We start from the raw sequence: 24,119 nt of genomic DNA, 5'->3' as shown, positions 1-24,119 counted from the left end.
CGGATCATACCCAAATATGGTGAGCATACCATTAACCCCAATTTGCATTAATTTGCATGTCATTAGTGAGATTGAAGTCAAATGTAATGGCATCCCAGGAATTAACTGGTTCACCAGCGAGAAATCACGCAGGTATCGTTTAGTACTCCTTTTTAAAAATGTGAAAGTGCAATAGCTGTTGAGGGGAACTGACGAGGTGAGTAGCCATTTCCATTGTCAAGCATGCAGCGCAAGGGCTGCTGCCCTAGGCTCAAGGGGGGGAACCCTTCAGGGGGGTCAGGTTTGGTCGGGGGCTGAAGCGTTCGGTCGGGGTCTCCTCTGGGCCCTGGGGCGGGTGGGGGGGGTGGTGAAGGGCTTTTCTTCCGTGAGGCCTTCAAACCTTCAAACCATCTTTAAATATTGTGGATATCCTATCAGGTGCAACTACAGATGCTACCTGTCTTACCAAAAACATCCAGGACAGAGCCTTGCTCTTGGTTATATGCTGAAGGTCACTTGAAGTCCCTTTGACTGTCCAATTCCTTACAGATACAAAAATTGATGGTGGTGTTGGTCCTGCAGAGATGCCCTGGCAGCCCAGTTGGTCAGACGCTGGAGACTGTGTCAGCAGCATCGATGCAGGTTGGCGGTGGCATCCCATGTGCAGGGGGCGGCAGCACACCTTGACGACCCAGCAGCCCATCAGGCCGAGAAGGAACCAGAGGGGGACACCAGCGATAGCCCAAGATGCACAGGCATCGTTGATCTTTTGAGGAGATGATGGACTGCATGTGCCATAGGAGACTCCATCTCAAGAAAGAGATAGTGTGGCACCTGTGCCATGTCCTCCTCCACACTGTGGAGGAGGAAGCACCCTCTCCGCTTGGCCGTGAAGAGCACTACAGCCCTGAACCTTTATGCAACTTGTTAATTCCAGGGCCTGAGCAGGGCCTTGTGTGGTATTTCACAAGCTACAGCCCACAAGTGCATCTGTGAGGTTACGGATAACCTAGACAGCAGACTATATTAACTTTGAGCTGGACCAAGCCCACCAAGATGTCCAGGCAGCTGGGATGTCCCAGGAGGTAACTGATGGCATGCATAATCTCCTTGCACGCACTAGCGCATCAGGGAATGCCCTTCATTAAAAGGAAAGGCTTCCACTGCCTGAATGTTGAACTCATGTGCGACCACCACCTCTGGGACATGCAAGTTTGTGTATGCATCCCAGGGAGCGTGCATGACAGCTACATCCTTGGACACTCGGAGATCCACGCCGTTTTCGAGGATCACCCCAGGATGACAGATTGGCTCTTGAGGATAAGGGGTACCGGCTGAGATCACAGCTGATGACTCTAGTGCGGAGGCCAGAGACTGAGGTGGAGACCTGATACAGCGAGGTCCATGTTGCTACTCGTGCTGTCATTGAGTGGTGCATCGGACTGCTTTTCGGTGCCTGGACCGCTCTGGTCGGGCTCTGAAATACACCCTCAGAAGTTCTCCCACTTTGTGGTGGCCTGCTGTGCCCTCAACAACCTGGCACAGCAGCAGGGTGACATGCTGGGGGAGGAGGAACATGCGGCCTCGTCTGAGGAAGAGCTGGACGAGGAGTGGATGGTGGACGAGCCCGAGGAGGAGCGGAGGGTGGAAGTCAGGCAGCAGAAAGGACCCGGCCTGCCTGGAGGAGCAGGAGAACTCATCCTAACCTGCTTCTCATAGGACAACTCTTTTTCCGTAAGCCTCTCCCCAATATCCCTCTCCTTCCCCCATTTCCCTCCTCCCAACCGCCCCCCCCCCCCCCCCCCCCACCCCCGCCCCGGCCCCCTGGTCTGTCAGTGGGTCAATATACAAGACAGGAGAGTGATGATCACTTGCTGTGTGGTTAGCCCTGGTGCTCCTCAGTTTGCATCAAAGTCTGATCCTGTCTTTCTGCTGAAAGCGCGCTCACACCCATCCTCTGAACGGAGTCTGCATCAGGGGTGCTTGATCTTGGACCACTGTGCATGGGGGTGTTGAGCTGAGGGCAACAGGGGATGGGGATGCAGGCGGGCTGTGGTAAACCACTGTTGCACCTCTATTAGGTGATGTATGGTAGGACCTGTACTGCAGGTACTTTGGTAGTCCCTGCCTGCTGGCTCCGCCCAGTAGGCGGAGTATAAATGTGTGTGTCCTCCAAGCTGCAGCCATTTCGCCAGCTGCTGTGGGAGGCCACACATCTTAGAGCAATAAAGCCTCAGTTGTATCCAACTCAAATCTTTGTGCAATTGATCGTGCATCAATTTATTGCTCTAAGATTTTCAAAAGATGGACCTCCGTATCAAGCAGGATCGCCTGCAGCTGGATCCGCATTCAGGCGACGCCAAAAAGGACTTTCAGCACTGGCTAGCTTGTTTCGAGGCGTACATCAACTCGGCGCCCAGCCCTGTCTCGGAGGCTCAGAAAATACAGATCCTGTACTCAAGGTTGAGCGCCAACGTCTTTCCGCTGATACAGGACGCTCCAATCTACGCCGAAGCCATGACGCTACTCAAAGAAAATTACGCTCAGAAGACAAACACGCTCTTCGCCAGGCCCGTACTCGCCACTCGCTCTCAACTCCTAGGTGAGTCCATAGAAGACTTCTGGCGGGCCCTAATCCCGCTCGTCCGGGACTGTGACCGTCAGGCCGTTACGGCCACGGAACATTCAAACCTCCTTATGCGGGACGCGTTTGTTACGGGGATTGGGTCGGACCTCATACGCCAGCGACTGTTAGAAGGGGCCACGCTCGATCTAGCAGAGACAAAGAAGCTAGTGCTCTCTATGACGTTCGCCTCGCACAACATTCAGGCCTACACCCCCAGCCGCACGGCCCACCCCTCCTACGCATCGTGGACCCCACAGATGGTCGCCCCAGCGGGGCCCTTACCCAGCCAATACGCTTGCGCCACATGCCAGCCAGCGAACCCCGGGGGTCCCCGATGTTACTTTTGAAGCCAGCAGAAACACCCCCGCCAACGCTGCCCGGCCCGCTCTGATCTTTGTAAGGCTTGCGGTAAGAAGGGGCACTTCACCGCGGTGTGCCAGGCCCGTGCAGTCGCCGCTATCGCCCCCACCCCCCTTCATTGACGGACAACGGCGCCGCCATCTTCACCTCCCCGGACCACGTGCGGCCAGTAGGCACCGCCATCTTCTCCCCCCTCAGACCAAGCACGGCCAGTGGGCGCCGCCATATTCTCCTCCGTGCAACACGTGCGGCCCATGGGCGCTGCCATCTTGTTCAACCTCCACCACCTGCGGCCCATGGGCGCCGCCATTTTGTCCCCCTCAAGATCTTCAGGTGCCGCCATCTTGTCTCCCCCATGGAACATGGGCACCGCCAGCGTTCCAGGACCTGTGCCCCCTGGGCTCCCCATCATCCGACACCAGTGACGACCGACTACGACTCGCCTCAGTGACCATCAACCAGTCTCATCCGCACAACCTGGCCACCGCATCGACCAGCGTTAAAATCAACGGACAAGTGACCTCTTGCCTGCTGGACACCGGGAGCACCGAAAGCTTCATCCACCCAGATACGGTAAGGCGCTGCTCCCTTGTGGTACACCCCGCCAACCAAAGAATCTCCCTGGCCTCCGGATCCCATTCCGTGGTGATCCAGGGGCACTGTACGGTCACATCACGGTCTAGGGCGTAGAATTCAGCGGCTTCCGCCTCTACGTCCTCTCTAACCTCTGCGCTGCCCTACTACTCAGCCTGGACTTCCAGTGCAACCTCCAGAGCCTAACCCTGAAATTCGGCAGGCCCCTACCACCCCTTACTGTGTGCGGCCTCGCGACCCTAAAGGTTGATCCGCCTTCCCTCTTCGCAAATCTAACCTCGGATTGCAAACCCGTCGCCACGAGGAGTAGACGGTACAGCACCCAGGACAGGACCTTCATCAGGTCCGAGGTCCAGCGGCTGCTTCGGGAAGGCATCATCGAGGCCAGCAACAGCCCTTGGAGAGCCCAAGTGGTAGTAGTTAAAACTAGGGAGAAACACAGAATGGTCGTGGATTACAGCCAGACCATCAATCGGTACACGCAGCTCGACGCGTACTCCCTCCCACGCATATCTGATATGGTCAATCAGATTGCACAGTACCGGGTCTTCTCAACGGTAGACTTCAAATCCGCCTACCACCAGCTCCCCATTTATAAATCGGACCGTCCATACACTGCCTTCGAGACAGACGGTCGCCTCTATCACTTCCTCAGGGTTCCTTTCGCCGTCACCAATGGGGTCTCGGTCTTCCAAAGGTAGATGGACCGAATGGTCGACCGGTAAGGTTTGCGGGCCACGTTTCCGTACCTAGACAACATCACCATCTGCGGCCATGATCAACAGGACCACGATGCCAACCTTGCCAAATTTCTCCACACTGCCACTCTCCTAAGCCTCACCTACAATAAGGAGAAGTGCGTGTTTAGCATGACCCGCTTAGCCATCCTTGGCTAAGTGGTCCAGAACGGAGTTCTGGGGCCCGATCTTGACCGCATGCGGCCCCTCATGGAGCTCCCCCTTCCCCACTGCCCCTAGGCCCTCAAACGCTGTCTGGGGTTCTTTTCATACTACGCTCAGTGGGTCCCAAACTATGCGGACAAGAGCCGCCCACTCATACAGTCCACCCATTTTCCCCTGACGGCCGAGGCACAACAGGCCTTCGCCCGTATCAGAGCCGATATCGTCAAGGCCGGGATGCACGCAGTAGACGAGACACTGCCCTTTCAAGTAGCGAGCGACGCATCAGACGTCGCCCTAGCCGCCACCCTCAATCAGGCAGGCAGACCCGTGGCATTCTTTTCCCGCACCCTTCATGTCTCAGAAATTCGGCACTCATCCATCGAAAAAGAGGCCCAAGCTATCGTTGAAGCTGTGTGGCATTGGAGCCATTACCTGGCCGGCAGGAGATTCACTCTCCTCACTGACCAACGGTCAGTAGTCTTCATGTTCAATAACACACAGCGGGGCAAGATCAAGAATGATAACATCTTGAGGTGGAGGATCGAGCTCTCCACCTACACTTACGAGATTTTGTATCGCCCCGGCAAGCCCAACGAGCCCTCAGATGCCCTATCCCGAGGTACATGTGCCAGTGCACAAGTAGACCCACTCCGGGCCCTGCACGACAGCCTTTGTCACCTGGAAGTCACACGGTTGTACAATTTTATAAAGGCCCGCAAACTGCCCTACTCCGTCGAGAAAGTAAGGACAGTCACCAGGGACTGCCAGGTCTGTGTGGAGTGCAAGCCGCACTTCTACCAGCCGGACCGTGCGCGCCTGGTGAAGGCCTCCCGCCCCTTTGAGCGCCTCAGCATGGATTTCAAAGGGCCCCTCCCCTCCACCGACTGTAACATGTATTTTCTCAGTGTGGTCGATGAGTACTCCAGATTTCCCTTCGCCATCCCATGCCCCGACATGACGTCTGCCACCGTCATCAAAGCCCTCAACACAATCTTTGCTCTGTTCGGCTTCCCTGCATACATCCACAGTGACAGGGGATCCTCATTCATGAGTGATGAGCTACGTCAGTTCCTGCTCAGCAGGGTTTTCGCCTCAAGCAGGACGACAAGCTATAACCCCCATGGAAATGGACAGGTAGAGAGGGAGAACGGGACGGTATGGAGGGCCGTCCAACTGGCCCTACGGTCCAGGAACCTCCCGGCCTCCCGCTGGCAGGAGGTCCTCCCTGATGCACAACACTCCATTCGGTCACTACTGTGCACCGCCACGAACAACACACCCAATGAACGTCTTTTTGCCTTCCCCAGGAAGTGCACATCCGGGGTGTCGCTCACGACTTGGCTCGCAGCTCCAGGACCCGTCCTGCTCCGTAGGCACGTCCCGGCCCCACAAGATGGACCCGTTGGTGGAGAGGGTGCAATTGCTCCATGCAAACCCCCAGTATGCCTACGTGGCGTACCCCGACGGCCGCCAGGATACTGTCTCCCTCAGGGACCTGGCACCAGCAGGTTCCACACACACCCCTCTGGCCAGGCGCCACCCTCCTCTCCCCCGGCACTCCCAGCAGCAACCCCCCCAGGACCATCCGTCCTCCCCCTGCCCATGCCCGAGGATGAAGAGGATTTTGGCATGCTCCCGGAATCACCAAACATCAGACCAGCATCTGCACCACCCGCCACCACTACGTCACTCACAGCGGCACATCAAGGCCCCAGACCGGTTAAACCTCTAACTGGTCCACTGGACTTCAAAAGACATTTCCTTGCTCTCAAATATTGTAAATGTAAAACCCATTTGTTGTATATACTTCTCCACCACCCCCGCCGGACTCAATTTTAACAGGGGGTGAATGTGGTAAACCACTGTTGCACCTCTATTAAGTGATGTATGGTAGGACCTGTACTACAGGTACGTTGGTAGTCCATGCATTCTGGTATAAATGTGTGTGTCCTCCATGCTACAGCCATTTCGCCAGCTGCTGTGGGAGGCTACACATCTTAGAGCAATAAAGCCTCAATTGTATCCAACTCAAATCTTTGTGCAATTGATCGTGCATCACAGGCCTGCTGTGAAGATTAACATGACAGAGGTTTCACATGTATCAGGTGTAACATGTTTTAATAGTTAACATTGGGAATTTCCATTCCCCCCAGCTACACATTGTGAACCCCCTCCCCCGAAGTGCCCACTCAATGATCCTCAATCTTCTTGATCTTCCGTGGTCTCCTGCTAGGACTAGTTGTGTTCCCAGGATGTACACAACTGAGCTGGTGGAGGTCGTTGGCCTTCTTCCTACATTATATGGTGGTCCTCCCGGTCATGCTGCCTTCACTGACAGCTGCTGGCACTGCCACCTAGGCAGTATTGGTGACCCTGCTGCTTGTCCTCCGACCCCCTCGGGGGAACAGGGTGCCATGTCTTACAGCCACAGGGCTGAAAAGCCTGGTCAGGTTGGCATCCCCAAAGCAAGGAGCAGGCTGCCATGCTTGTGTGTTGACTGGAGTGAGTGGTGAGGGAGCTCCTTTTTGCTAGCGTCATAATGCTGAGGCTCCAGTCTGATTAATCAGACGGCGAGACAACCAGTAATGGCGAGAATCTCATGGTGACTCATTTCCGGCACTAAATGGCATTAAATACGAGCCACAATTTTGCCAAGCTGGTTGTCGAGAAACACCCTGCCAATCACACCCGAAATGACACTTTGTCCCATTAAATTGCGCCCGTGATCTTTCTTTGAAGAGGTTTTTCAATGTCTGGGTGCGTTTATTTGGACAAGATTAAGAGTGTAAAGTATATTAAAGGTTTCCTCAAGCTGACTTACAATGCCTGTCTTTGATTGACAGTTTTATGAAAAGATAAGAGGCACAATGTTTTTTAAAGATATCACTGAATTGATTTTTTTCCCCCAAGATTTTCCTGTGTCATTATATGGCTGATTGGTTGTGTACTTAGTTCATGGTGGCTGAATGGGCATGGGTGTGCCTGGGAGATATTAGGCCTATTGGGTATATGGAGGTCATGGAGGGTAGAGAGGAGGGGTATGGGGGAAACATGAGGGTGAGCGATACAGGACTAAATAATCAAGATTATATTGGTCCAGTAAATGGAGTTGGGCATTGTAATCTTATGGCCTCACCATCTGCCCACCTCAGGTCTGCCTCGGAAGGTGGTGGGACCGTCTCCAGACCATGTCCCCCTCTCATACAAAAGAATAGAGTGAGCAGGCACCTCCAGGATGGACATAGGATTGTGGGGTCAAGAAAATTCTTGACTCCCAATATCTATCTCCTTGACAAACATCTGGCCATGTATCATTAATATTAATGTGACCAGCTACCGGGCCAAAACAGGTATCCAGAGGTAGCACAGTTGTTTCCAGTGGCAAACATCAGGCTTTTAACATTTAGGTAAGTCATCTGGTTGGGGCATTTGGAAAATTCACAAGATGGGTGAAACCCAGGGCAGCAACAGCCCAAAGTTTCTTTGTGAAGTTCAGGAGAAAAGTGACTACCCTGGAAAAGATACATTTATTTTTAAAAGACGCATTGTTGTGCAACTAGGAGGAGCTTTCAACAAATTTAAGACCCGTTGCAGCTAATTCCTGTCTCACTCTAGCACCCTCACCCTAGATCTGCTTTTCATTCTGCCCACCTCAAGCTCTACTTGTCACAGTTGGTTCTGTACAAATATTGGCCAATTTTCTGCTGTCCAAATCCAGCTGCAGAGAGGCATAATTTTGGAATACACAGCTGAACATTAATTTTGAAATTCGGCACATACTGGAATACAGTTAGAGCCCCTTGTGACTGTAGTGGTTGGTGCAGTGGTCACAGGTTTTGTGCTGTTTTAAATAAAACATGCTCCCGATGTTTTTTGTGACTTTTATTAGGGTTGATTTGATGATGTGGTCAATGTGGGAACCTGATTGGAGAGATTTAAACATGGAGTTGCAAAAAAAGGATTTGACTAAAATATAGAAGGTGACAACACATTCAGGAAGTTTGTAATTAGCATTTTATACTGAGTGTTACATAATAAAGAATCAATAATACAGATCACTATTATCATTTTTATTTGTTCAATATGTTCAACAAATCGATTTGCATTAAGCTGCTGGGTAAACATTTAGGATAGTTTACAATTACAACATCTTTATGCAAGAAATTGTTTCTTTTAATTGGCTCAAAATCTATGCTACTTTCCCCTTACAATATTTTGCTTTTGGTAACAGATGCAACTCAAAATTGCAACAGGGAGGGTAGATGTATGGTGGAGATTATAATGAGCGTGTACCTGCCTTCTGTTAGTTTCTCTGCAGTGAACTCTTCAATGTATTTGGACTAATACAGAAAAAGCTCTGTGGAGGGTCCTGTCATGTGATCCATTGGTCTGCACAATTTTAAGGTATCAATCAATCTCTTATTTAAGAGTATTGTGGTATCTTCCTCTTGTTTTAATCTTCATCATCTTTCCTTTGGAGCTTCTACTGACCTAAATTATCTGGATTGCAGTTTCAGTGCAAAAAGATCTACTGGCCTTACTAGTCTAATTTAGGATTTATTGGGGCTCATTATCTGTGGCAATCTAATTAGGAGTAAGTGTGCATCAGATATTACACACATCCGGGAGCTCTGTTTGGAAGTATTGGTAATTGAGTGAACATTCACACAACGTGGATGCAGTATTTATTGCCCGATATTCGATGGGCATAGAACATTTAATATTACATGAATGTAATTTGGTTGAAACAAACAGAGTAAGTTATTCCCATTCAAATTGGTTTGAGTGACATAAAAATGGGCACTACTTGCTTTTCAGTGGAGTAAAAGTGGTTCAAAGCTTTTGATGGGATGGGGGACATAACATGAATCAGTGACAAATGTGAAAGTCAGCCATGTATTTTTTCCAATTTAAACTATTTTCACAGGTAAATATCCATGTAATTTCAGAAATTTAAGGTTACTGCCAAGTATGGTAGCTTAGAACCGTCATTCAGTCCGTAACCTTGCTGTTTCAAAATTCAATAGGCACAAATTTCCAACTAAGGCTTTCCCAAGTGACCATTATCCATATGTAAGGTTTGATAGTGAGGTGGGAGAATCACAACAGAGTGAAATTTTACAATGTCTACATTTGTTTTTTGTATCGTGTGTCACTGGATAGCAACCACTTCTAGTGGACAAAATCAGCGACAGAACCATCAAAGTAAAGTTAGAAATTGGCTTCAAGATGTGAAACATAGTTGTTAAGCACCACAGAGTGGGTGTGGACAAGAGGAGAAATAAGAATTTCAGGAACAGATGGACAATGCAATTCAAACAATACCAAGCAGTGACAGGCCAGTGCTGGCAGGTAGCCTAAGTGGACATGTGGTGAAAGAAAGAGTGGGATTCAAGGTTATCCATGGTGGACATGATTTCAGAGAAGCAAATGAGGAAGGAGCCGAGATCCTGGAGCTGTCTGTCATACTGACTGGCAATACTAAACACCTGGTACCAAAAACGCAGAAACCACCTCATAACCTGTAAAAATGGTAATAGAGAAATACAGCTGGACTACATCATGGCTAGAAAAGAACATGCAAAGGAAGCAAAGACTTGCAAAGTCTTCCCAAGCAAGGTACTAATCATCCAACATCGAGTGCCGATGCCACAGCAAATTGCAAAGAAAGCAAAACAGCAGTTGACACGAGGTAGACAGACCATCAGTAGAAGCTCAATAATCTGGCAATGAAGAATGAATTCAGAGAACAGATGGAGCAGAGAGGAAACAATGGCATGGTGGTCAATGGGTTAGTGACATGGATTTATTGGGTACTCTAAATTTATTTTAAAAATTAAAGTTTGTTTTATTAAAGATACCTATTGGACTTCCGGTAGATGCCATGGAGTGAGCGGTCACACATTTGGCAGCACCCGCTCAAGGTGGAATTTTTCAGCCCTTTCCCCATCTGAGGGGTGGAGGTTTTGGACGGAAAGAGGTATAGGAGTGCCAGGAGAAGGTGTAGATCCTCTGGTGTGGCTGGTGGATGGCTCCACGGACTAAGAGTCTTTGAGGTGCAGGTTAAGATGGCGGAGGTCAAAGGGCCTGTTCTGCCTGCCCAGTTGTCAATGGAGCAGTTGATGGACTTTTTAAATGATAAGTTCAGCCAGTAGAGAATAGAGGACCTGGTAAGGTGGTAGAGCCGCTCAAAGCATGGATTGACCAAGTGGAGCAGAGGCTGGAGTCCCAAGGCCAGGCAATCCAGAAAGTGGAGGAGGCGGTGGGGGAGCACGAGTAACAGCTCGTCCCGTTGGTGGCCAAGGTGGGGGTGATGCGGGAAACCATAAAGGGGCTGAAGGAGGAGATGGGGAATCTGGAGAACTGCTCCAGAAGGCAAAATTTGAGGATCAGAGGATGCCCGAAGGCATTGAAGGAACGGAGGCTGAAACGTATATTGGAAAAGCTGATGGGAAAGGGGACCTTTGACCGACCTCTGAAAGTCAACCAAGTGCACAGGGAGTTGATGAGGAGGCCGCAGGCAGGCGAGCCATCAAGGGCGATGATGGTGCGGTTGCACCACTTCTTGTACAAAGATCTGGGGCGTCATTCTCCGACCCCCCTCCGGGTTGGAGAATCGCCGGGGGCTGCCGTGAATCCCGCCCCCGCCGGTTGCCGAAGTCTCCGGTACCGGATATTCGGCGGGGGCGGGAATCGGGCCGCGCCGGTTGGCGGGCCCCCCCGCTGGATTCTCCGGCCCGGATGGGCCGAAGTCCCGCCGATAAATTGCCTGTCCCGCCGGCGTGGATTAAACCACCTTTTGAACGGTGGGACAAGGCGGTGTGGGCGGGCTCCGGGGTCATGGGGGGGGGCGCGGGGCGATCTGGCCCCAGGGGGTGCCCCCACGGTGGCCTGGCCCGCGATTGGGGCCCACCGATCCGCGGGCGGGCCTGTGTCGTGGGGGCACTCTTTCCCTTCCGCCTCCGCCACAGTCTCCACCATGGCGGAGGCGGAAAAGACTCCCCTCCACTGCGCATGCGTGGGAAACTGTCAGCGGCCGCTGACGCTCCCGCGCATGCGCCGCCCGGGGATGTCATTTCCGCGCCAGCTGGCGGGGCAACAAAGGCCGTTTCCGCCAGCTGGCAGGGCGGAAATTCCTCCGGCGTCGGCCTAGCCCCTCAATGTTGGGGCTCGGTCCCCAAAGATGCGGAGCATTCCGCACCTTTGGGGCGGCACAATGCCCGTCTGATTGACGCCGTTTTGGGCGCCAGTCGGCGGACATCGCGCCGTTTCGGGAGAATTTCGCCCAAGATTCTCCGGTGGGCGATGCAGACAAGGAAATGCATCTGGGAGCAAAATGAGCTGCAGGTGTACCAAGACCTGGGTGCAGATCTGGCGAAGAGGAGGGCTGGGTTTAATTGGGTCAAGGCTGCCCTCTTCAAGAAGGTGGTGACGTTTGGAGTGCTGTAACCGGCTCTGAGTGACTTTCCAGAATCGAAAATACTATTTTGGTACACCAGAGGAAGCAATGGAGCTTTTATGGGACAATGGACTGGCAGAGGAAGGAGGACACTGAACTTTTGAGGAGGTGTGAGGAGGTATTTTTGTTGTTCTTGGGAAGCTTTCGCCCCTTTGAAATGTTTTGTTGGGTTTGGTGGCAGGATGCTGGGGGAGCATCATGGGTGAGTGCAACATTTTCCGTTTCTTTGTTTCTTGAGCTGGTGTGGACGAGCGGGGGGGGCGGCATCAGTGGAGGGTAGGAGGTTTGGAGGCCTTGAGCAGGGGCTGCCATGATAACTGGGCTGGCTAGTTAACAGGAGTATAGTGGGAGGTGGTCAGGTGGTAGGTGCATGGGGAGGGGGATGGGGTTGTTGTTTCGTTTGGGAGAGGTGGGAGGGGGGTGCTGACAAAAGCGTGGTTGGTGTGGCGGAAAAGGAGTGATGATGGTGGATATCTGAGGGTGCGCCGGGAGAGTCGTGTGACACAGGCCTGGGGCTGGCCCAAAAAGGGATATAGTTGATCGGCAGGGGAGAGGGGTGCGGAGCCCCTCGACCTAGCTGGTCATGTGGAACGTGAAGGGCTGAATACGCCGGTCAAATGGTTACATGTTCGCGCACCTCGAGGACCTGAAGGCGGACGTGACTTTTCTATAGGAGATGCATTTAAAGATTGGGGACCAGAATAGGATGAGAAAGGATGGATAGGACAGGTATTTCACTCGGGACTGGACAGGAAGACGAGAGGGGTGGCGGTGCTGGTGAATAAGCAGGTGGCGTTCGAGGTGGGGAACATTGTGGCAGATATAGGGGGGAGGTTTGTGATGGTTCGTGGGAAGCTGGAGGGGATGCTGGTGGTCCTGGTAAATGTTTATGCCCCAAATTGGGATGATGTGGAGTTTATGAGGAGGGTGATGGGGCAGATGGGGGAGGGAGGGAGGGAGGGGGGAGGGAGGGGGAGGGGAGTGGGTGGGAGGGAGGGGGAGAGGGACTGAAGGAGAGAGGGGGGGGGGGCCTGCTCCCGCATTGGAGGCTGGATGTAGGGCTGTTGGTGGATGAGGAGATGTGCGAGCGGGTGAGGTCCGCCATTCGGGGTACATGCAGCTGAACAACACGGCGGAGGTCACGGCTGCCACACTGCGGGAGGCACTCAAGGTGGTATTTCGGAGGGAGTTTATTTTTATTCACGATTATGGGGAAAAGGCAGAACGGGCAGAGATGGCAAGGCTGGTGGAAGAGATTCTGAGGGTAGACCGGACGTATTCGGAGGCCCCGGAGGTAGGGTTGTTGAGGGAGAGACGGAGGCTTCAGATGGAGCTTGGATTGGTGTTCACAGGGAAGGCGGGAGGGCAGTTGCGAGGACCAGGGGGTCAATATATAAGTATGGAGAGAAGGCGAGCAGGATGTTGGAGTTTTATATAGGTTTGGGGGGGACCTGGGGATGTTGCCTGTGAGGGCATACAATGAGGCTAGGGAGAGGGGGCTACTCCCTCCTGCACTGTCACAGGCATCCATCTCCCTGACACTGAAAAAGGATAAGGATCCAGAGATGTGTGGATATCGTCCGATATCGTTGTTGAATGTGGACGCTAAGTTGTTGGTGAAGGTTTTGGCTTCGTGAATTGAGGATTGTGTCCGGGGGGTGATAGGTGAGGACCAAATGGGGTTTGTGAAAGGAAGATAGTTGTCGACAAATATGAGGAGAGTACTTAATGTGATTATGGTGCCCCCAGAGGGGCAGAAAGTGGAGGTTGCGATGGCGATGGACACGGAGAAGGCATTCAAACGAGTGGAGTGGGAGTACCTGTGGGAGGTGCTGGGCGGTTTGGATTTGAGCAAGGGTTTGCGGACTGGGTCCAGTTGCTGTATAGGGCGCTAGTCGCAGGTGTGTGGACGAATCTTTGAGCTTGGGATATTTCAGGCTGCAACGTTGGATGAGGTAGGGGTGCCCGATCTCCCCGTTGCTTTTTGCCTTGGCTCTAGCGCCATTGGCAATAACGCTTAAAGCATTGAGAGACTGGAGAGGGATTGTGTGCGGGGAGGGGACCGAGCCCAGGGTTTCGCTGTATGCAGAAAACCTGTTGTTATATATTTCGAACCCACTGGGGGACATTGGAACCATTATAGGGATTTGGGAGGACTTTGGTCGGTTCTCCGGGTACGAGTTAAACAAGAGCAGCACAGTGGTTAGCATAGTTGCTTCACAGCTCCAGGGTCCCAGGTTCGATTCCTGGCTTGGGTCACTATCTGTGCGGAGTCTGCACGTTCTGCCCGTGTCTGCGTGGGTTTCCTCCGGGTGCTCCGGTTTCCACCCACAGTCCAAAGGTGTGCAGGTTAGGTGGATTGGCCATGTTAAATTGCCCTTAGTGTCCAAAAAAACGTTAAGTGGTGTTACTGGGTTACGGGTGTGGGCTTAAGTGGGGTGCTAATTCCAAGGGCCGGTGCAGACTCGATGGACTGAATGGCCTCCTTCTGCACTGTAAATTCTATGAATTCTATGAGAAAGAGCAAGGTGTTCCCGATTGAGACCAGAGGCCAGGAGAGGAGGTTAGGGGAACTGCCGTTCAAGTTGGTGGGGGCGAGCTTTAGGTACTTGGGCATTCAGATGACGTGGGGTTGGGCGCAGCTACACAAGTTAAATTTGACTCAATGGTGGATCGGATGAAGGGGGATTCTAAGAGTTGGGATGTTCTGCCACGGTTGTTGGCAGGGCAGGTACAGACAGTGAAAATGACGGTGTTGCCAAGGTTCCTGTACATATTTTAGAGCCTTCCGACCTTTGTCCCAAAGTCGTTAAGAAAGTTAATGCGCTGATCTTGGGGTTTGTACGGCGGAGAAGAACACGCGGCAAAAGACAAGGAGTGTGTGTGCATGGGGGGGGGGGGGGGGCGCGGCGGCGGTTGGTGTTGCCGAACAAATGAATTACTACTGGGCGGCAAACGTCGCTATGGTCAGGAAATAGGTAGTGGGGAGAGGTCGGTATGGCAGCTTCTTGTGGGGAAACAAGCTTTGGGACATTACTAATGGCATTCTCGCCGGGTACTCCGTCAGCCCAGTGCTGGTGTAGGCCTTGAGGGTATGGGGACAGTGGAGGCAGCATTTGAGACTGGAGAGGGTCTCAGTGTGGGCACCGATCTATGATAATCATAGGTTTGCACCGGGGGGACTGGATGCAAGGTTTTAGGGGTAGCGGCAGGCAGGGATTGAGCGATTCGGGGACATGTTTGTCAGGGGCAGCTTTGCGAAATTAGAGGACCTGGAGGAAGAGTATAAGCTACCCAGGTGGAATAGTTTCATGTACTTGCTGGTCTGGGATTTTATGAGGAAAGAGATACTGTCCTTTCCCAGGTTGCCGCCCTTGGAGCTGTAAGATAAGGGCGGATTCTCCGGTCGACGCCGCCGAAATCGCGTTCGGCGATCGGCCGGAGAATGCCCATTTCTGACCAAATCGGGGGCGGTGCCACTTTGGCGATGCTCCGCACTCTCCAAAGCGGCTGTATTGACAGCCTCAGGACGTTGCCCCCTGATGCCCTGTGTCCGATCGGCCGAGTTTCCGATGGCGTGGGTCTCTGATGGTCTCACCTGTTGGGAACTCGGCGTGGCGGCTGTGGGCTCAGTCCAGCGCCACCACAGTTGGGGGAGGGCCGATCCGATCCGCAGGCAGGAGGGACTTTTTCAGGGGCTGGAGGCACTGTTGGGGGGTGGTCTGTGGCTCACAAACTGGTTCCTCGCGCGACCGACGCCATATTGCACGGTGTGGCCGCTGCAGGCCGCCCCCTGTGATGGATATCACGCTCGCCGCAGAATTCGGTTTAAAATAAGGCATTAATACAAACAGTATTTTAATTCAATGTGGAATAAAACCACTTCAGCTAAAGGTCAGGTAGAGGTTACTACCTGATGGGAGAAACTCGAGCTCATTCCAAAGACTCATTAATACGAACAAAGAAAGGCTGTTCTTTTGACAAACCATAAATTCTTTGTCAAATAACTCCCTACACCTATAGATAATCAAAACATAAGGACAGGGAATTCTCCAGATAAATAGATACACAACTCTTTCCCTAACTATACCTCTTGCCACTGAGAATAACACCCTCACAGAAGTGTCTGTTTTGGTATGTAAAGAACATGACAACACTGAAAAAAGACAGGCCTCTATACGGGCCCTCCCTTGCCAATATATCTTAGGACACCTGACATTTACAGACCCTACGACCATTAAAAGATGTATTAATGATAATATATCCAATTAGCCATTTGGCTACAGGTAATTAACCAACATAAGTGACAGGATGACAGATGCTGTGCTTGACCGATAAGGGAATTTTCATGTATATAAAGAGGAGGCATTTTAGCAGAAAGTTACAACAAATTCCTGCTAACCCCCTTCGGGGTGAGAGTCAGTTCTGTTCTTAAAAGCTTGTCTCATCAGACAAAACCTCAGGTGTTGTAAGTATGGTTTTGTTTAACTTCTTAGAAATGTATTAAGAAATTGATAGGAGATACTTTCGGATTTTCCATGTTTCAGATATCTCATTCTATTGAGAGAAGTTGGTGTGTTAGCAGATAACATAGGACTGTCAACGATTTTATATTATTAACAGATAACTAAAGACTGTTAATCGATTTATATTTTAACCCTGCAATTCTGAATATATCTATTGGGAGTATTTTTTATAATAAAAGTACTTTGATTAAAATTATACTGTGCAGACTCACTCTCCAAGTTTAAACTCCTAGACACTCATTTAGGAAGTCTTAAATGACTAAGGACCCACAACGATAGCGGTAAAGATTTAGTAATGAGTGATGTATCTGAACTTTTCCCATAAAAAGTAACTGAGATCCTGTTTAACTGTCTGAACCCGAAAAAGCATTCTCCCTTCGTGAGATCTATTCTTAGTTTCAGCAGAGAAACAGATTTCCCTCTTTTGTGGGTTAACCTAGAGCATAGGTTATTAATAAAGTATTATCAGGTCCGGAATAACCTGAATCATTCACACCCCGTGCCATTCGTTGCCACGGACCAGGCATTTCTCCGGGCCATATCGGCAGCTAGAGCCCGGTGCTCCACGCTGCCGGCGTGCTAGCCCCCAGCCAAATGGAGATCGGTGGCCGTTTTGCGCTGAATTTCTGGGTCTAAAAAGCCACCGTTCCCACGCCGGCATGAGTGCACAGCCTCACAACTGGAGAATCCAGCCCAAGGTGTTTCACGAGGGAGGAGATGGGGAGGGGGAGGTATCTGAGGTCTACAAAGAGCTAATGGATTGGGAAGGGGCCCTGGTGGGGGACATTAACTGGAAGTGGGAGGAGGAGCTGGGAGGAGGAGCTGGGCGGAGGCTGGGACGTGGGAGGGTGAATGCATTCTCCTCATGTGCGAAGCTCAGTCTTATCAGTTCAAAGTAGTTCACAGTGGTGAGGATGAATAGGTTCTTTGAGGGAGTTGAGAGCAGGTGTGGGTGGTGTGCAGGGAGGACCGGAATCATGTCCATACGTTTTGGGCATGTCCGAAGCTGAAGTGATTCTGACAGGGGTATACGGATGTAATGTTCGAGGTGTTAGGAGTGAAGGTGGCTCTGAGCCCAGAGGTAGCCATATCTGGGGTGTCGGAAGACCTGGGAGTCCAGGGGGCAAGAGAGGCCGATGTTTTGGCCTTTGCTTCTCTGACAGCCCAAGACGGATTTTGCTTGGGTGGAGTGACTCGGAACCACTGAAAGCGGGGTATGGGTGAGTGACCTGACAGAAAAAATTCCTGAGACTGATGGGTTCACTCGGAGATGGAAGCAGCTCACTGACTACTTTAGGGAGCCATGGGGCGGAATTCTCCCACGCCCCGCCGGTCGGAGAATCGCGGGGGGCGGCGTGATTCCCGCCCCTGCCGGCTGCCGGAATCTCTGGTGCCGGGGATTTGGCGGGGGCAGGAATTGGCAGCGGCCCCCCGGTGATTCTCTGGCCCACGATGGGCCGGGTGGTCGCCCGTTTTCGGCCGGTCCCGCCGGTGTAAATGAGAGTAGGTACTTACCGGCGGGACCTGGCTGCGTGGGTGGCCTCTGGGGTCCTCGGGTGGGCGGGGGGAGATCTGGCCGTGGGAGGTGCCCCCACGGTGGCTTGGCCCGCGATCGGGGTCCACCGATCCACGAGCGGGCCCCGTGCCATGTGGGCACTCTATTCCTCCACGTCGGCTGGTGTAAAAGTCCACGATGGCCAACGCGGAGATGACCTCCCCTGCCTATGCGCTGTGATGACGTCAGCACACGCTGGCGCTCCCGCGCATGTGCCAACTTGCGCCGGCAGGCGGAGGCCCTTCGGCGGCGATTGGCGTGGCGCCAATCCCCTTCCGTGCCGGCCTGCAGGACGCAAACCACTCCAGCGCCGGCCTAGAAGATTCCGCACCTTCAGGGCGGCCCGATGCCGGAGTGGTTCACGCCATTCCTCGGTGCCGGGGCCGCCTACCCCGCCGGGTAGGGGAGAATCCCGCCCATGATGTGGGGATGCCGGCATTGGACTGAGGTGGCACAGTAAGAATTCTTACAACACCATGTTAAAGTCCAACAGGTTTGATTGGAATCACAAGCTTTCGGAGCACAACTCCTCCAGCACCTGATGAGGGGGTAAGGCGGAGGGAGTGGGTGTTGGTTATTTATTACGTTGTATAATTTCACTTCTGATTTCAGTAGTTTTATTTGTTATTTGTTTATGCAAATATCTGAATAAAATATTTGTAAATAAATAAAAGATATCTATTGGTCAGTGTTATGACCAATAAGTATGCACTAACATTTCCTTATAGTTTTACAAATTAAAAATAGTTGAGTTCTTGTACTGGATCCTCGTATAAGCAATCCAGCTCAGGCTAGAGTATTTTGAAGAAGTGCATTGGAATGTTATGTGAAAACAAATTGCTGTAATTGAAAGGAAGAATCTACAAGACAGGTGGGAGGCCAGCCATGTTATATAGCAATAAAATTAACTTAAGCAACATCAATAAGAGAGGAGCAGTAACTGGATACGAATGAGATGCAGATGTTGAGATGGATGTGTGGAATAACAGAAGATTCTGGGAGCATTGGAAAAAACCGCTGAGATGAGATAGAAGAAGAACAAGAACAAAATAAAGGAAGATGATCACTGGGTAGAAACAAGAAGCAAGAACTACCCCCATTTTCCTCTTCCTAATCTAAAGGTCACAAGGGTCAATTGTAGCATTGGTCTGGTCACCTGAGCAAGCAAGTATATTTAAAAAATGAAGATTAAGAAAATTACACTTGTGACAAGAGTTAGTTTTGGTGAATTTGCAGTCTCATGAATTTGAACAGAAATTCAACATATATTATTTGTGCAGAACCAAACCTATTTCCAAGTAGTTGTAGTAAATATAAGATAATTCAATAACATTATACTCAATGGTTATTTAGTATATGTTAAATTATCTTACTTGTGCTTTTCCATAACAGACATTATCTTTTCTTCAAATTCTTGGATTTGCCTTCTCATCTGTGACACCTCTTCTTCATTCTTAGTAAGCATATCTTTTACCGTATTTAATCTGAAATATTGAAAACACTGATTTATAACATTAATTTAGCATACAATACTGCTGAAATTTGTGTTGAAACCTATGACCTGACAATTAAATCTTTGGCTTTCTCTCACACAAGATTTTCAGGAAGTATAATTAATAACAGCTGGAAGGTAATAGTCACAGAAATCCCTCTGGGAGAGGTAATAAAATGTTGCATAAATTATTTAAGAGGCAATCAAAATAACACAAAAGCAATTAAACATAACTCTAAAACTGAAATGTTTAATAAGTTGTTTCTATTTAAACTGCAAGATGGTTGCAAATCCCACACACACCTTTTCAGGCCATTCCATGCCCCCAATCAGGCCCCCCCCTTCAAGGACACTCACCTTTCACCCCCCCCCCCCCCCCAACCTTCCGAGTACCCTTTCATACCCATCCTTCACCCCCCACATGCTTCATAATCCCCTCATCCCTCCTTTCATGGGCACAGCCACCCCTCAGGCCCTGACCCTTGGCAGTGCTACCCGGGTACCCTGGCCAGGGTAGCGGTGCCAAGGTGCCAGCCTGACAGTTTCCAGGTACCGGGAAAGAGCCAGGGGGCCACCCGACCATGTCCCTGACCACCAGGGGCCTCCAATGGCCTGGGGGGGGGGGGGGGGGGGGGCGCTAGGTGCTGTTCCGCCTGGTCCTCGCAAACATTAGCGCCTGACTGGGGTTCTCCTGGGGAGCACCATAATGGCAACTTCTGCAGGGTCCAAGCTATCATCCATCCTGTGTAATATCTGTAAGGAATTGGAGAGGGTGTGAGACAGACAATCAGTGGTGCCTTCCTCCCCGGGGCCCTGTATTCCCCCATTGCTCCCCTCTCGCCCTCCCCCCAACAACCCCACATCCTCTGCCACCCAACCGGCTTTGCCCATGCACCCCTGGCCACAGCGAGGACCCCTGCACACTAGACCCCACACCCTGTACCCCAGACACCAAAATACAACATTACCTGGACCGGGTGCTGGCCCCCTTCCCAGTGGATACACCCACCCTCTGGGCCATGATATGTCCCCAGTGCTGGGCCCAGCCATTGGGTGATTGGATGTTGGCTGCTGCATCCGTGGTGTTGCCTCCGCAGGCACAGTGTTCAGGCACAGTGACCAGGCATCACAGTCTGATTGTGATGCTAGGCAATGACGCCCACATGCTACATAGCACGCCTACCTATGGTAATCCGCTTGGGAGGTGTGAAGTGTTCACTTAACTGCCATTGACAATTCCCAATTGGCAATAGCCTTCAGCCAGAGGCCTCGACGGTCAGTGGGATGGTCGATGGGGCTGGCGGGCTTTGGCTGGGGTTGCCCCCGAATGGGAACTAATGATCCAGGGGCTTGCATAACGGAGCTGCGGGCGCTGAGACGCCCATCATCCCCACCACTGCTCCTCCCCCCCCCCCCCCCCCCCAAGCCCATGAGCAGCCACCTCACTGCGTGCCCCCATATCGGCGGTGGGGTACCCTGATCGGAATTGGATCCCCCCGTCCCCTTAAAGCACCGAGCAACAACCCCAATGTCCCCAGGCTCGTTGCCTATGAGCAAGGATGGTTACTCACCTCCTTGGGTCCCCGCAACATCTTCACGTTTTTAAAAAGCTGTACTAATCGGCACCCACGAGACCACTTTCTGGGGAGGCGGTTAGATCACGGGAGGCCTTTAGATAGGGGGTTACTCTGGTCAATTGTATGGAGATTGGTCTTAAGTGGTGATTATTGGTTTCTCAGCACGTTCCGGCGGATTCCTGATTTTCCCAATAGGAGCGGGCCGGTTAAATTGCAAACCGATCGATGCCTGGCGCGGTTCTCGTTTTCGGCCTCTCCTGCAACCTATCAGCCTAGTCGCATTCTCACTTCAGTGTAAAGCAGCGATTAAATCACACTCTAATTGTGGGTTAGCCCAGAGAGAAACTACTCAGGGCCCGAAAAAGTGACTGTGTGGTTAGATAGCGGTGGGGAACTTGCCGACAGGGCCGGGGAGAAACGTCCAGCCAAATCCTCCTGAAACTTAGAAACTTTTCTGTTAGATCACACTCCATGTGTCAGTGGAATATGCTTGCCTCACTGCTGACTTCAAAATTGGAACTATTATGCCTTTGGTGTTCCACTGCTGACCCATGGGTGAAAGTACAGCTATTGATCCAAAACTGACCCTGGTGAAGGGGAGAACCCCAGATAATATTGAATAAACAAATGGAAGGGAGCTGTATTGGGTTGGCTTTCACACATAGTCCTGCTGCCAGACCATTTTAACAGTGGTGGGACTAGAAGCAAAGTGCCTGCCTGCTGAGCAGAGTTGGACAGTTAATTTAAAAAAATTAAGTCCACTCAAGGTGATATTTTTATTTATCCCTTTACAGAATGTGAATGTTGCTGGTGAGGTCATCATTGGGTCACTGGGTTACTGTCTGTGCGGAGTCTGCACATCCTCCCCGTGTGTGCGTGGGTTTCCTCCGGGTGCTCCGGTTTCCTCCCACAGTCCAAAGATGTGCAGGTTAGGTGGATTGGCCATGTTAAATTGCCCCTAGTGTCCAAAATTGCCCTTAGTGTTGGGTGGGGTTACTGGGTTATGGGGATAGTGTAAGGTTTTCGGGCAATTCGGCCCTTTTTGGACTGCCCAAGGATAAAACCCAGAGACTGTAAACTGACTTTTCAGCCAAGAGAACGTAACCAGATTTCCCAGCAGGCTTGATCCGCTGAGCTGAGTAGGGGCATAGGTATTTACAAACCCCCCCCTAGGAGCTACAAGGAAGAAGGAGCCAGACAACGAGATAAGATTAAAACACAGACAAAGGGGCACGGGAATACACAGGGGGCCTGCCTGCAAGCAGGACAATGGGATGGTCATAGCCCCATGCAGATGTAAATGACTTGGCCTCCACCAGAGCAGAATCCAATTAACACCCCATCAACATAGCAAGGTGAGAATAGCAGCCATCTCCGGAGCAGCTGGAAGACTTTGAAAATCTTCACAAGAGAGCTTAACCTTGTTATCCCAAAAAGCAGACTGTCTGGGCTCAGTATATTGCGCTGGAAAAAGCCCTTGAAGATAAACGGTAGAAAAAACCAATTGGAGGCGGACCTGGGGGAGGTACTCCAATCCTGACAGAAGCCACCGGCAGGAACTCACTGGGTGGAGGGGGCGGAGTCGGCGCCAAATTCAAATCGCGGCAGGTCTGCCTGGCTGGAAGGAGCGGACCTGCGAGGAGAACCCGGAAGCGAACAGCTCTGACCGGCTCAAAGGGGGCGGGACCAGCGGGAACTTTAAAACTTGGACCGATACAACGCAAAGGGGGAGGAAAACCCGGAAGTCGACAGCTCTGACCGGCTCAAAGGGGGCGGGACCAGCGGGAACTTTAAACCTTACCAATTCAATGCAAAAGGGGCTGGCCGAACACAGGAAAAAGCCAGGTAAAACGGATATAAAAGGGGCTGTGTTTCGATTGAGGGGCTCTTGGCTTGACCTCTCCACCTTTGACTTGACCTCCTGCAGCCTGTGACTGTAAGTACCCTGCAGCAGCTTGCGAAACTCCCTTGACCTTGATAGTGGTTGAGGCTTTGGGGAAGGGGAATTGATTTGTGTTCTGTGTCATTGCTAAAACTGTGTAACAATAAGATTTTTCGTTGTGTCCGTTATAGTACTTTCTGAATAGACTTAGTTTGTGTTAGAGTTTAAGATTTTATTATAATTTCTTCTGTTTGATGATTTTGACCTGGGTTTTGCAATAAACCTTGATTTGCTGATAATTGGAGTCGTTTAAATTCTTCAATCTCTCACCAGCGATCTCTGACCAAGTCATTGTTAAGATATTCCTCACCTTAATTCCGGGTTCAAGAATCTAGGGTCATCTTGAGCGATTCACTCAGGACAGGCTGCTGGTTAGGTAATAAACAGCAGTGTCCTATTCTCTCTCTTGGGAAAGCTACTCCAGCGAAGTAGGAACCGGGTGGGTGTTGCACCACCGGCAAGAGAGTGAATCACCTGGGCATTGGTAGGGGTCTGGATATCTGTGTGATATAAGCCTCAGGCTTCCGGTTAGGGATAAACGGCAGGCTTGATTCAGTGCTCTCTTCCGTGGAGGTGTCCCAGTGCGGCATCCCCTGGCCTCTGAAGTTTCAGTGCCAGCTGGAGAGAGACACACACAGATACTCAAACCCCAGATATCGGCCCAGTAGTGGAGTAGCAGAGATGGCACCCTCTACAATGGCGACCGCGGCAGGACCCCGGTGGCGTGGAGTATGTGACTTGGCAGAGGGGGTGAGGGAACGAAGTAAAATGGAGGAGAGAATCTTCTCGTATATGTGGCAAAAGGTCAACCTCACCAAACCTTGGGTCTCAGAACTAATCAATGCGGAGCAACCGGTAATGGCAGCGGCTGCATGGACAGAAAGTAAGGCGCACAAAAGGCACTTGGAGAAGGCAGTTTGGCTGGTCTGCCTGTCCCAGCAGGTAGTCAAAACAGAGCAAAGGGTCGAAGAGTTAGAGCAGGAGGCTAGCGCAGCGGAACGACTGCGGGAGGAATTGGCAGAAATGAAACAGGAAAGCGAGTCGAACCGGTGCGAGAAGGACTATCTCCACTGCCAGATAGTGGAGGGTAAAGAAAAGGAACGGAGG

General features: G+C 51.4%; 1 protein-coding gene across 2 annotated transcripts in view; it reads right to left on the bottom strand.

Annotated features, from left to right (window-relative positions):
- The window catches only part of ccdc175 (coiled-coil domain containing 175), a 228,251-nt gene that overhangs the window by 89,127 nt on the left and 115,005 nt on the right, over positions 1-24,119 (bottom strand). For both annotated transcript variants that reach the window (XM_072489110.1, XM_072489113.1), the window contains one exon: positions 19,375-19,485. In XM_072489110.1, coding sequence (XP_072345211.1) covers positions 19,375-19,485 — 111 coding nt within the window. The remainder of the gene's footprint in view (positions 1-19,374; positions 19,486-24,119) is intronic.

The sequence above is a fragment of the Scyliorhinus torazame genome, chromosome 2 (assembly GCF_047496885.1).
Source record: "Scyliorhinus torazame isolate Kashiwa2021f chromosome 2, sScyTor2.1, whole genome shotgun sequence".
NCBI classification, from domain to species: Eukaryota; Metazoa; Chordata; class Chondrichthyes; order Carcharhiniformes; family Scyliorhinidae; genus Scyliorhinus; species Scyliorhinus torazame.
Note: the sequence above shows the minus strand (reverse complement) of the source record. Positions and strands in the feature narration are given on the sequence as shown.